This window comes from Aulonocara sp. 'chitande type north' Nkhata Bay, linkage group LG11, assembly GCF_057382095.1.
Source record: "Aulonocara sp. 'chitande type north' Nkhata Bay isolate Kocher_YH1m ecotype deep benthic linkage group LG11, A_spYH_male_GT1.1, whole genome shotgun sequence".
Classification (NCBI taxonomy): domain Eukaryota; kingdom Metazoa; phylum Chordata; class Actinopteri; order Cichliformes; family Cichlidae; genus Aulonocara; species Aulonocara sp. 'chitande type north' Nkhata Bay.
Genome location: NC_141354.1, coordinates 7,074,537 through 7,088,927, shown reverse-complemented (window position 1 = coordinate 7,088,927; position 14,391 = coordinate 7,074,537). Strand labels below are relative to the sequence as shown.

The window sequence follows — 14,391 nt, the reverse complement described above, 5'->3', positions numbered from 1 at the left end:
AGCGGTGATTAACGGTCTGCGTGACACCGAGGAGGTTTACTCTCTATGTTTGGCAACCTCAGCCCTCCCCCTCACTGCTCAAGTAACCAAGAAGTTTCCAGAGCAGATGGTGCGGTACAACTTTATTCAGAGTTTATCATTTTAAGAGCTCTCCATTTCCTGTCCTCACAAACGACATCAACCAGGAATAAAGAGCAGTTGGACTGAGACGGGACACTTCCAATAAGTACAAACACAGAGCAGATACAGCTGGTTTCTTTGGTTGTGAGTTTATTCGAGCATTGGACTATTCAAATCTGGTGTTACATGTTTTTTGCCATGTAAATAGAGCATATAAAAGCAAATATTTGGGACTGCATTGCATTCCAAGGCACCTGGGAGTTTCATAAGAGTGCATTGAAAACATATCCTGCTCTAAGACTGCTCAATAACATCTCTTGGGTATGGAAGCAAAGGAAGGCCAAGACATGGATCATATTGTGAGATTTAACATTTACTGAAGAACCGGTCATGTTGATAAATGCGCATTCTAAACTTTACTTTTAAAGACTTCTGTGTGAGTTGATGTGTGAAGGTAATTTAGAGTTTTGCCATGTTACAGACCAAACTAATTACATCAGGATCAAATCCACATCATTGAGTGTGTCGATGGCTGCATTGAACCTTTACATCTTTTTGGCCTTTTTTGCCTCCATACTTGCTGTGCTGAGGATAAAAAGCAGATTAGATTGTTGAGGCGAGATACAATCAGGTCAGGTGATTATTAGTTATTACATCCTGAAGGCTTAGAACTCCTTATTTATTCTAACTGCAGTTTACAAAGTTTAACACTTGAACACTGAACCAAACCCGAAGTGACTTCAGCGGCAGAAGAACAGAACATAACAGAAATTACTTAATGAAAAGATTTGGATATAAAATCATTATTTTCTATAGTATATCATGTGTACAGCATCCCTCTGTGATTTGAACATCTGTCGCATTTATCTCATCTCCTGTACATGCACCACTGCAACACAAAACATGGTACATCCAATTTAAAGAGCAACGTATAACATTTGGTACACAGCAATGAACCTGAATCAACTGTCATGTATGCTTCACAAAACTGTACAACTAGTCAATGGTGCAGTGAAGATATTGCAGATTAACAGTACAAGCCAGTGTGAGGGAATGGGGGAAACAACAGCCACGCAACTCCAAAGGTAACACTTTTGTTCTTGTGAATACATACACATGTAGAGCGAGGTTCAGAACGGTAATGTAAACCACAGTGTGTCATCATCAGTATCTGCAGGCACACCTATCCTCCTCACTGGACAGTCTTACTGAGCTGCGAGGCTTCCAGCATTTTCTGAAACACAAAAGACAAACAGCAACATTCATTCAGTTTACTGCAGAAAACCTCTGTGTGCACGTGTAGTTAGTAATATAAAAGGGCAGCTCATGTTAGGTATGCATATTAGCGGAATGAAAGCAGAGCTAGTCCTTCACACTAAATTCTGGTAGGAAGGAGCTTTGGACATTAGCAGGCTGCTGCTGCAGTGAAACTACTTGCTCCTTCGCTCACCTTTAAAGTAAAGTTACCACGGATTGTTTATTGAAGTTTTATTAAATATGAATAAAACTGTGTTACTAAGACCTTAAACTCATAGAAAAAGTGTCTATAGAGGTGGAGTCAGAAAGCTGTTTTCCTGTAGCCTCCTATGGGACTGGAAGTCTTTTTGCAACCACAGGTATCGCCATCTGGTGGCCTTCAGTTAAAATGCAGGTTTAAGGCACTAATGCATTGGCGTCATTTTTTCTTTCTGCAGGTCACTGAAGTGTTACTGTTGAGGTGAAGAACAAATATTTCAACCTCTACATCACATTAATATGATGTTGATTGGAGCTGCGTTTGTAGTTGCTTGTAGTGCCCAAAGCAGTCGAGCCCTTTAAGTAGCTCAGAAATAATCAGACTAAAGCCTGGGTTGCTCTGGTTTGTAACAGCTTGAAAACAAAGATGATGGTAGTTGAGCTGTTTGAACTGATAAAGGAAGGTAGCCATGACAAATGCTTCGTTTTCCATTTCTCAGTCTTGCACACAATGTTCCCCTGCGGGGTTCATGTAAACTCCACTTTACTGGATGGTGATACCTGCTTTATAAGTCTCCCACAGTGTTTCTGTTTCCTAAAATGACATTATGTTGTGAGCAGTGAGAGGACCTGGATTTTTTTTATTCACATTTTATTACATGTTTGGCTGCGGGGTCTGGTCATTCTCCTGCAGATGGAGCCTGTCAGAGAGCGAGGACTGGCTCTCGGGATCAGACAGAAGCAAAACAACAAATCTCTACTGCTCTGCTAACTACATGTTTCTCTAAGAGGACTGAAGGACAGTGTAGCTCATCTTCATCGATGCAAGCTTTAGTTACACTGTAAGCAAAAACCTGATCCTCTGTCACAGATCTGATTTTGTCACAGCTGTCCAAACCCCACAGGTCTGCCTGCTGGAACTTTTTCCACAAGGTCACACAGGAGCTCAGAGAGGAGGACATATACAGACTAAATGGAGGTGTAGTCTAATAGTGCGGACAGTTTTTGGCTCAAGCTGGCCTTAGCAGTTCCAGCTCACACTTTAAGAAATTACTGCGCAGGACTTTGAAGATGCCCCTCTTCCCTTAATGCTGATCTTGGCAGACTCATGTTTTAATCAAATAATTCCTCCGAGCTTCTGGCAAGAGGTTAATGAATGTATTCTAATGCAAACAAAATCTAAAGCCTGGTTTTACATCATACAAGTTAAATGTAATTCTTGCAGACTGGACAAGGTAAAGCAAATACGTTTTCAACTGTTTAATTATTATAATTCAGTTTTGTTTTTCCCTCAACATAAGGGATACTTGCATCATTCAGGACAGAAACAGGCCACTGTTGTTAGTCAGATAAAGGTGCATTGCTTTCTCTGGGTAGTGGACGAGTTGCTGCGTCGAGGGCACTGTCATCGGCAGATTGACAGGCAGACTGGTTCAGCATGTCTACAGATATCTTAGCCCAAAGGTGAATCTGTTGATCTACATTCCTACCCTTCACCTACAGCAATGAGCTGGAGCTAATGCCTGGAAAAGTGAAACAGAAGTACTTCTACAGATAGAAGTGGCTGAGAAAGGGTGTCTGAGCTCATCCTCAGCAATGGGGCAAGAAGCTGAGTCATTCAATAAGAGCTCAGAATAGAGCTGCTACTCCTTCACATTAAAAAGGAGCCAATTACGGTGGTTCAGACATTTGACCAGCATGCCTCCTGGATGCCTTACATGTGATCTGAGAAGGTCTGGGTGGGTGGATGACAAGCAGGATGAATGATCAAAGCTAGAAAATGTACATATATGTATGAACACGTGGTCTCGAGTCAGCAAAGTAGTTCTTACAAAGTTCTACACAAACTGACAGACAAAGACGGTGATGCCGTGTCTACACTGAGGGCTAAAAACACTATTAGCACAGGTCCAGCTGATCACATTAAAGCAACGCTTTAGAGGCTGACAGCTACACTGACACAACTGTGTTTTGCCTTTTCAGACAATCTGCTTTTATGAAAAACACTTGGATATTCTGTTAAAAACAAAAATGAAACTAAGTTGATTCATTTATTTTGAAAAACAAATATTTTTGAAAAATGGTTTTTCACACATTTTATATTCCTAAAACCACAGATTAACAATTCAAATGATAGTTTGTATCAAGATCCTGCCTTGATACAAACACAGCTCATTACGATGAAAATCTTAGATAAAGCATCATCTCTTGCTCACAGTGCTGTCTACAGACCTTCGCCTCTAAACCCAGAGCCACTGCTAGCCCTGCTAATAGTCTGAACACGTCATTATTCATCAGCGAGGACAGAAAGCAGGACTTTAAAAACCCACAGCACAAACTCACACACAAACACACACAGAGTTGTGTCTCCATGTGTTTGGAGGGCGTTACATTAGATATTTCACAGCGACTTATTTAAACCTTTACCATAATTAGTGCCCAGCCTTACTCTAACCTTACACTGACCCTAAACTCGGACTAGTTACATTACTGTGGAGTTTAACTGAAGCTACAACATGAGTAAAATAAACGCTAAAACAAGCTAGTCCACCTTCCACACCAGAGTCAACCCTCGCAACACACGTGACCACCAAAGACATTTTTGTTTGGGACCAAAGAACTCTGGGGACACCTCTAGATCAAACATCATACAGATGTAACACAGTGTGAGGTACTTGAGAGTACCTACCCTGAGGGAGGAGCAAAAAAAACCAACAACCCGCAAATACTCCCAAAACATGCACATATGCATTTGTGAATGAAGGTTGAAGTCTTTACACACACACTTATTAGCGTCGTGAGGGACGCTGTGTTCTCCTCTGTGAAAATGAATTGTGTGTGCATGTGACAAATGCTGCACTGCTAAGCTGCAATGTCTTGTCAAGGTCTGAGGTGTTGTTACAAAGTGTGTAGTATGAAGAGTGCACAGCTCTCTGTTGTGGACCGATTCTGCTGAGTGTTCATCCCTGACTGCTGACTCTGACTTAAAGGAGCTCAGGACCTTATTTAAAGCCCAGTCGCCCCGACCCCCGCAAAACTTCAATCAAACTAGGAGGCTCAAATCTGGGAACCCATCACTTTGTAATTAAGTAATTAAGTTTTTCAGGCAATGAGCAATTGTTCCTGGCTTCAGTGTCCCTAGCAGATACTCAGATCAAGACATCCTGTTCTATCAATCGCTCACCATTTAGGTCAGCGGTCCTCAACCCCCGGGCCACGGACCGGTACCGGTCCATGAGTCGTTTGGTACCGGGCCGCAAGAGTTGAGACTCGGGTGTGAAATGTATGGTTTTCAGGGTTTTTATCTTTTTTTTCGTTAACTCGGTTTTCCTGGGTCTTTTCACGTGTGTTATGAATAAATCTTCTTTTTTCGGTACCGGTACTAGTTTTATTTTGTTGTATTTATCCGCGACTCCTTAAAGGCCGGTCCGTGAAAATATTGTCGGGCACAAACCGGTCTGTGGCGCAAAAAAGGTTGGGGACCGCTGATTTAGGTAACCAGTTACTTTATAACAAATCTAATGAAAAGTCAAACTGCTGTCACACAGAAAAACCTGACAACCTATAAGAACTGAACCACCTTTCAATGATGTTTAATTAGTGCAGACACCCACAGACTGTCAGATTTCAGTAAAGTTAGATAACTGTAGGCCGTAATGCTACATGGACAGAGCAAATCAATCGAGCGTGGTTCGTGTAGACTGTGCGATGGCTTTGATACATGGCTGTTAGCCTTCAGCTAATTTCTTTGGCAGTCATGATAACAGCAGAGGACACCTTATACAAACAAGGCTTCTGCTGCTTTGACCACCATCGTACTGTTGCACTTGTATCAACCGGGATAATCAACACTTTAAACGGGCAGCTTGAACTCTTGGATAAACCAACAAGTTCATGCCGTCACTAATGTGCAGTGCCGTGTTTAGAACAGAGCTACAGAAAAACACTCTACACGCAGCCCTGGAAAGTCAGACATGTATCCACTGGGATGGCATCGGTGTGACATGTATCTACCAGTTCTCTTCCTAATGACAGCAGGGTTAAACTATGGCAGGATCTTGTGCCGGCCTCTCAGTCTGCTGTGACTGATGTGTTCAGATGGTGGTGCAGAGCAAGGTGACATGTAGCTGAAGAAGTGCAGCCAAGAAAGCTGCTAATCCGTCTGATCAAGTATCTCCTGTGGGAATCTGAGATCCTTGCACGAGTTCTCCAAACGAGTCCATGCTGCATACACACTATGATACCCTCTATGTCTGAATGCATTTCACCCCACCACATTATTACTCTATAGAGTAGCATGAGGGAGAGAGCTTCATGTTCCGTTTTAGTCTAATCAAACACTTCTTTCCGATTTTCAAATTTAATGAACTTAAACCATAAATCCTAGAACTCTCTTATTGATCTGGTTCTTGAGTGAATTAGTCCAGCTGTCATGCTGGAAAAAACGTTTCACTAAGTGAGTTTAAAAAGCTCCGTGGCTCTCAGCCAGCTGTACCACACTAAAGGCAAACTGGCTCACAAACATTGAGCGTGCCAAAACCACTGGTGTATCACATCGACACATGAGGGGTCCTTCGGCAGTAGCACATGACACACTGAGTTATAGCAACAGTGTCACTTCCTACTCGTCATATATTGATGTCTTGTGGTGAAATAGCAACAACCTGAGTGTAAAAAAGCCAAACAAAGCAAAACCAGGTAAAAAAAAAAACAACAAAAATAGGATGTACACATTCTCCTGACTTCTAAACAGAGACTCTGTGGATCTGTAAAACTCTCAGCATAAATATTCTTATGATTTTGCACCATAGAGTATATACAACTGTTGAAATTACACATCTGCCTGATTTTCTAAATGATTCCTTAATAAATGTGAAAAGCTTCAGAATGTTGTTGAACTTCTTCATAATTATTACAGAAAAAGAAGGATGTTTGTTCCATACGGTTATTACAGAATGATTTTACTCTTATGGTTCACTTGAGATGAAACTTCGGTTTACGCAGTTCATAATCTAAATTGGAGTTCTGCTACAGGAACATCAGAGGATAGATGTTACATGTGCATCAGATTTGTGTGCGACACAGTCTTGTAAAGAACCACTTCAGCTTTAGAGCTTCAGGTCAGAACTTCTGGTTCAGACTGAGAACAGGAATCAATGTCTGCTTGTTTTGTAATATGTAATTTCTCAGGTAGCTTCTTCTACCCAAGATGTCTTCATCATTGGCCTCCAACCTCCGACACAGCATGTCTGCCTACTTGAGTTACTACATTAATGTAGCAGCTTGCCTTAAGTCGCAGAAAACCATCTTCATTTAGCTCTCATTCTGTCTGAATGGCTGTCTTTCTGAGGACAGTCAGACTGATAGAAAGAAGGCTGACAAGGTAGGAGAAGCCTAGGATATACATTTCATATTTGAGGAGTCATTCATTCGCTCAGATGCTACGACGAGAATCTTCTTTCATGCTGACAGGTGAATCACCAGCATCTGTTTTCCACCTTGATTATGAGCATTAAGTGGTTCTCTTACTAAACTGTTAACTGTAGTATCACAGCATCACACATCTCCGCTTGTTAGATCACAAACTCACACCAAAAACATCTGTATTAGAACACACGGTGACTAGCCAACTTTATAAGTAATTAAATATCAACCAAGTGCTCGGCAGTGAAAACACAAAAGAGTCTCCGCAATCGCACACAGCCTGTGAGCTACTCACCCTCCGTGGAGCTGTCTCTGCAGAAGCAAGAGACCACAAATTAAAGCCAACATAACTGGTTAATAGGAGAGTGTGTACATGAAACAGACCAATTAAAGATGAATATTCAGTCAGGAAGCAAACATTAGCATGATGTGGTTATATATTCAATATATCTGTGGTAACAACTGATGAAATCTAATCTATTTACATAGTGAGTATGAATAATGAGCGGTTCTTTTTAAAGTTCTTCTGGTAAGACTGGCAAATGGTATGTAATGAGTCAGACCATAAAACAGCAATATATAGAGGAGCAGCAAAGACCATATGAAAGAAATGATGATCATCAGAGAAGCACTCAGCTCTGTCAGTCCACATCAAACAAATAGCTGCGGCACACAGAAAGCCACTGCTTTACTGTGGAGCCGTATCAATACTATTAGCATAGGGCACACCATTTATCTTCAGTAAAGTGGTCTGAGACAGACATTGAGAGCTCGCCTTAATGCTAAGTGGGAAGCTCTGGAGCTGTACGTTGTTATGGAGATATACACAAGCTCCCTGCTCTTGTATACATCTGACACTTCACAATAGCTACTAAATACAAGCACATCATAATGCATGTTGAGTAAATAACTATATGAGAAATGTCATGCAAGTGGGGTTTCTATGCTTATCCACAGAGCTGTGTTCCTGAGATGACCATATTAGGAATATACAATCAAACTGGTAGAAATAAATAGCGATTAGAGAACTCTGAGATTTTTGCTCAAAGACATTACATACACATACACTGACCGTTAGAGCAGGGCGATATGGCCAAAAATATTTATCACGATATATATTTGAAAATTTGCGATAACGATATAACCGACGATATAATTGATGCGAGACAAAATACAACTCCACAACATTACTAGCGCAAAAAGACAACCTTCCATTTATTTTCACTTAAACAAGAAGCTGGTTTTTATGTACATTAAAGCTTTATAAAAATGTAACAGTGCAAATGCAAATTCCTTGCTGAAAGTTTAACCAAAAGGCATTTCCAGTAGAAATGGGCTGACATATCCTGAGCATAACCATGTATAATATCCACTGAAGTTAAAAAGAGGTGCTTTGCAACATTAAACTGCAGTGTGCAGTACGCATTTTTCGGACCATAAGGTGCACGGGATTATAAGGCACATTAAGCGAAACAAAGCAGTCAGATAAATCAAACTTTATTAAACTCATTCTTCTTGCTTCCTCCACTTCTGTACCATTGATTCATTAATGTTGAATTCTCTGGCAGCTGCTCTATTCCCATGTTGTTGCAGTATATTAATGACTAACCTGGTATTGTGGATGGATTATCTCAGTTGTTCTCCTGACTGAAGTTTGGTCCGTTTACAGCATCCTGCCATGCAATTGCATTTGTCTCTAACCATGAAGAACCTTCACGTTAACTTTTATAAGTGGAAAAGTGTTAGTGTTCGTCCTCCAGCTTCACTGTTTATGTTATGCTAACATAGCTGTGTCGCTAGCGATCACGTAGCACATCATTATATACCAGCTAGCCCAACTTCAGTAACCCTACAAACGTCACTGCTGTTCAGACTGTGGCACCACGGTTGTGGAATTCTCTCCCACTGTCTCTTCGCTGCACGGACTCCATTGATTGTTTTAAGAAACAGCTGAAGACATTTTTATTTAGAAAAGCATTTGATTAATTTCTTCTTATGCTGTTTTTATAGTTTTATTGTTTTACATTGTTTTATTTACTGTTATATTGTTTTATATTCCCATTTTCTGTGTTGTAAAGCACTTTGTGATTTTTATCTGTGAAAAGCGCTATATAAATAAATTTTACTTACTTACTTACTTACTTAGTTTCCTGTCTTCATTTATGTTGGAAGTGATAGCAGAGCTGTACGTTTGATTTTTTTCAGAAATCTCTCAGTCAGAACATGCAATATCATGCTTAGGTAACTAGCGAAACTAGCGAGCTAACTTCCGCTAGCTTCCTGCTAACTTCTAACTCCATTAAATGTAATAACTTTTGTTTTCATGGATGCCTGGAAGTTAAAGTTGAGAGGCACTTTATAGTTACACCTGGTAAAGCAGCAATGCTGATCGTTTTATTAAAGATGAAAGAATTTAGACAGTTTTTAACTCTAAGTGATGCTGCAGTGTTGTTTGACCTGAAGCATACGGAGTTTAGGACCCAGATTACTCCCAGATTTAAGAGCATCTTAGTCCGACAAATACGACAATAACGACGGCCGCTTGCATGTTCTGCAAAAAAATGTGCTTTGTTGTGTATCTGACGGACAAACACCCAATCAGTTCCACATCACGGAAGTTGCACCATTTTTACAAACCAATTCTGGTTCATCTGTTTCACTCAACAATCGGCCATGTGCGTATGAAAACAAAGGCACTGCGCATGCGCGTTTTACTCCCATTCTATCGCGATATTTCATTTTCCTATCGTTGCCTAACATTATACCGGTATTACCGTGAACGGTATAATATGGCCCAGCCCTACTGACCGTGTTATTCAAAGCCATTTCTACCACACTTAATTAGGTATACCTTGCTAGTACCAGCTTGGACGCCGTTCAGAACAGTCTTAATTTTTAGTGGTAGCTTGAAGCATTCACCACATAATTTGGTCTATATTGACATGACACTATTATGCAGTTGCTGCCGATTTGTCAGCTGAACATTCAACCACAATTTAAAGGTATTCTACTGAATTGTGATCTGGTGACTGTGGCGGCCATCTGCGTGCAGTCAACTGTTTGAGATGATGTGAGCGATGTGATACGACAAGTTATCCTGGTACAAGAAAGATTAGTACACTGTGGTCATAAAGGGATGAGCATGGTCAGCAACAATACTCAGGTAGGTTGTGGCATTTAAGCAATGCTCTATTGGTAGTAAGGGGCCCAAAGTGTGCCAACAAAATATCACTTACCAAAAATGCATTATCACCCAGAGAAATGTTGCTCACCGGATATTCTCTTTTTTGGGAAATCCCAGTAGATCAGCAGTTTCTGAAATACTCAGACCACCCAGTCTTGTACCAATAACCATGCTGTATTTAAAGTCACATTCAGTACTTGGTATGAACTTCAGCAGGTCATCTTGACCATGCCTGCATGCCTAAATGTACTGAGTTGTTCCTGTTGGATGTTTGCGCGTTGGTGGTTAGCAAGACTGGAGTGACCATTAGCCTCCTCCGGTACGACTCCTTGGATGACTTCCAAGCTGTATACCAGGAGTGAGCAAGTCATTGACTTACTGATTCACTTCACCACAATCCTCATTCGGACTGGACTGAAGGAGTGGATCTACCAGAAAGCGGAATAGCAGACATACAGGACAGCTACAAGTACCTAAGTATCCCACAGGTCAACAGGAACCATGATAAAGATGCCCGAAGGTCGAAGATTGAAGCCACTGATGTCAAGACATGAAAACTCCTCACAAGCACCAAATCCAGAGAGGCAGGAATCTAGCACCAGCCAACACATAGTAGCAGGATGTAAGATGCAAGCTGGGAAGTGTGGACCAAGCAATGTACAGCAACATCTGTGAAATGCATTAGAAGTCCTCAATTCTCGATGAGAGACACGACCAAAGGTGGTTGAGAAGAACAAGGTTAATGTCCAGTGGGACAGACAAGCAGTTGCTGGCCAACCAATCAGACATAATGGTGGTTGACAAGGTACATAAGACTGCAGTTGTGTTTAGATGTGGCAAACTCAGTGGACAGTAACATGAGGAAGAAGAAACACGAGGAAATAGGCCGTGGAATAGTAATGGGGCTAAAGGAACAAATGAACCAAATGTGGAAGGTAAAGTCCAAAGTGGGTTGAGTGGCAATAAGAGATTACATAAGAGGTCTCTGTCCAGAATGCAGAGTGCAGTCCTGGGAATAGCTAAGATACTGTGCAGAACCCTCAAACTTCCAGGCCTTATTAGGGATACTCTGATATTTGGATTGGATATAAATCTGACACTGATCCAAAAGGCTGGATCGAATATCAGTGACAATGAGTCGATGCACAGTGCAAAGAAAGAAATCCTGCTCTGTGTTATTCTGGGTTTACTTATTCACACAACAGCAGCAGCTAGCAGTAGATCAAATGTAGGATGAAGGAAGCTAAGCACAGAATTTGAGCAGTCTGACCATCTTCAAGTGATGTAAAAAATGTTTGCAAACCTCCAGACAGAAGCTGTTGGTATAGTAGTATATGCATTATGTGTGAAATATCTTCAAAGTGAGCCTGCAGGACTGGAAAGATCTGATAAAGATGTTTGTTTACTTTCACTCTCCTTATACCCACGGCAAAGGTAGTTTATCAGATCAGAACTCGGAAAAAGGTTGGATCGGTCCATTAGGGATGGACTGAGCCAACTGACAACAACAACAACTTTACTTTATGTATTGGTAAAATCAAGTTCAGATCACATCTTGTTCTCAGATGGGAAACTGTTCTTTGTGTTTCTTGCTGACACCATTTACTACAAACAGAGTCCTCTGGTGATGAGGACTCCTCCCACTAAGCAAAGTGAAAAGAAAATGCCGTGTGGCTCGTGGTACCCCTCAGCTTCATAGTTGATACACCTACGGTATCAAATTGAAAATCCTATATCATTTCGTTCTCAAATTATCATGTTCATAAACTTTGGTGTTCATGTTGCCTGCCAGCCTGGCAGGGTTATGACCAGAGATGAGCAGTAACGCATTACCGTAATCCGATTACTTTTTTCAAGTAACGAGTAGAGTAAGGGATTACACTTCAAAAAAGGTAATTCGATTACTGTTACTTTCCCGTGAGCATGCTGCGTTACTGCGTTACTAAAACCGTGATTTTTTTGTGTCTCATGACAATGACGTAAGCGAGTGCGACGTTCGTGGCAACAGCTGTGTGCAGATCAAAAACGGTTAATATATCGAGTGCGGCAGAGAGTTTGAGCGTGCAGCATTTAAAGTGTGGAAGTACTGACCTTACTTTGAGTTTGATTCTGTAAAAAGTGACAAAAACATTAGTGTCCGCTGTTCACTGTGTGGGAAGAAAACTTCTTTTTACAGCGAAAAAACCCCTAAACGTCCGCGCAAGCACCGAGTATGCTGCCACGGGAATGTGAAATTCACAGAGAAACTGCCGGATCCTTCCACTGACATGATGGCTGCGACACACCTGCACCAGGGCAAACCTCCGCCTGCCCCACTCCTGCTAAACAGGTGAAAATAGAGCAACAGGACTGCTGAGCCTTTGATTTTATTTATTTTCTGCTGTGTTTTACGTGCAAGAGTGAGTGTAAACACAAAAAACTATTTTCTTTTATTTTTTTATGCTGGAATGTGCAGAATGTTTGTTTAAATGTTAAACAAATTTCTTCCAGTCAGGGAATGTTGCATATAATTTCATTTTTGCTTGATGCATAAAGTTAAAAGATTAAAACTAATAAAGCAAGTTTTAAAAAGAGACTTTTCCATTTGATTACATTTTATATGATGGATTATTCAGAAAAAGTAGAATTGGGCTGAAAGATCTATTGCTTTATTACCTATTCAGGTTGTAAATCATGTTTTTAAAAAGTAACTAAGTAACTAATTACTCTCAAAAATAAGTAATCGGTAAAGTTAAAGGATTACTTTTGGGGGGAAGCTTTTTTCAAGTAACTTGACCAACGCTGGTTATGACATTGCCCCATCAGCCTTTTATTGTTGTCAACCAATGTCAGAGGACAGGTAGCAACTTGCTGAGTGGTAACAAAGTAAAGAAAGTAAGAGCAGAGTCAGACTTTACCTTCTTCTTGAGGGCCTCCAATGATTCAAACTCCAGACGGGCCAGTTTGTCCTGGATGTGTTTGGGAACATCTTGGATGAGGAAGGTCAGAATGAACTTGAAGCCCAGCAGTACATGCTGAAATCACAGACAGACAATCACATCATAGGGATTAAGAAGTTCAGGGTCAGCGTTTTATTTACATCCTTTTAGTTCTGAACAGAGGAAGGAGAGCATGCTTTGAAAGATACATCAACATAACCTGATTACAGTTTTTAAAGATTGGTGTCCTTCACGGGACACACTTTTTTAAAATGACAGAGGACAGAAGAGGAGAAGGGGAGTGACTGAGTGGACCGTCAGAGTGAGACAGACAGCCCCGGTACGTGTCCTTGAAGCTGAATGAGAATGAAAAAAAACCTAGCACAGGCAGCTTTGACTCTGCCTTCTAACAATGACTCTGAAAGGAAACAGTAACCGTCGACACGTTCCCGTTTGGAACAGATCTGACAGCTAGAATGCCAAAATTCTGCAAGGAAGATGATTCAAGGAAAGCTAACAAGACAAAAAATTTATTTTGAGTACAAAAAATCGCGTCTGTGTCTATATGACATGATTTAGAGTAACTTTTGATGAATATATCCATGGGCCATAATATCAAACTTTCGTGCTACCCAAACATTTTGAGCAGAAAAAAAAATTAAAAACATATTTCATGTGCATTGCATATTAGGATACATACAGACCCAACACCCAGAACACTTTGTGCTTGTAAAAGTCTTAACTGGGTCCACAGATCTCAGTTTCTCTCTGTCAGACCTCGAGTAATCAAATACAGCAAACTGCACACTTCTGAATCAGCAGAATATGCGTTTTCCCATAAAGATGATGAAACACACACACACACACACCCACGCCAGTCCATCTGGAGCACGGCCAGCCGCCATCAGCTTCTTTGATTCAGCACCCTTTTCCTCATCACAGTAATGGACTTATGCTACAGTAGATGGAACAAAAAAAAAGAGCAGATAACAAGGTGCACTGCTCCACAGGAATGGCTTTCAGGGTTATCAAACCAAGTGATTTGAGTAAGACAATGGAATTACATATATTCCCACGCTAACACTAGCTTTCACTGAGGATGGTAAAATAATTTATCTTGCCTAGTTGGACATAATATGACCCCAGATTATGCTCTGATTGATGCCACTTGGAACACTGTGAGCTTGAAGTTGCATAAACTAAGACATTTTGCCATTCCAGTCAGCACAGCAGCTCCAATAATTAACAACCAGAACATGCTCAGAAATCCCTGACCTCAGTGGTTTGTTA

General features: G+C 40.9%; 1 protein-coding gene across 4 annotated transcripts in view; it reads right to left on the bottom strand.

Annotated features, from left to right (window-relative positions):
* Positions 1–141: 141 nt before the first annotated feature.
* Positions 142–14,391, bottom strand: part of ano10a (anoctamin 10a) — a 43,308-nt gene continuing 29,058 nt past the window's right edge. For 2 of the 4 annotated variants that reach the window (XM_086310320.1, XM_086310321.1), the window contains 2 exons: positions 13,081–13,197; positions 144–1,354 (listed from right to left, as the gene is read on the bottom strand). In XM_086310320.1, coding sequence (XP_086166446.1) covers positions 1,313–1,354; positions 13,081–13,197 — 159 coding nt within the window. In that variant the 3' untranslated portion in view covers positions 144–1,312. Of the gene's footprint in view, positions 1,355–7,294; positions 7,312–13,080; positions 13,198–14,391 lie in introns of all 4 variants that reach the window. The other 2 variants (XM_086310322.1, XM_086310319.1) reach the window with 2 other exon arrangements.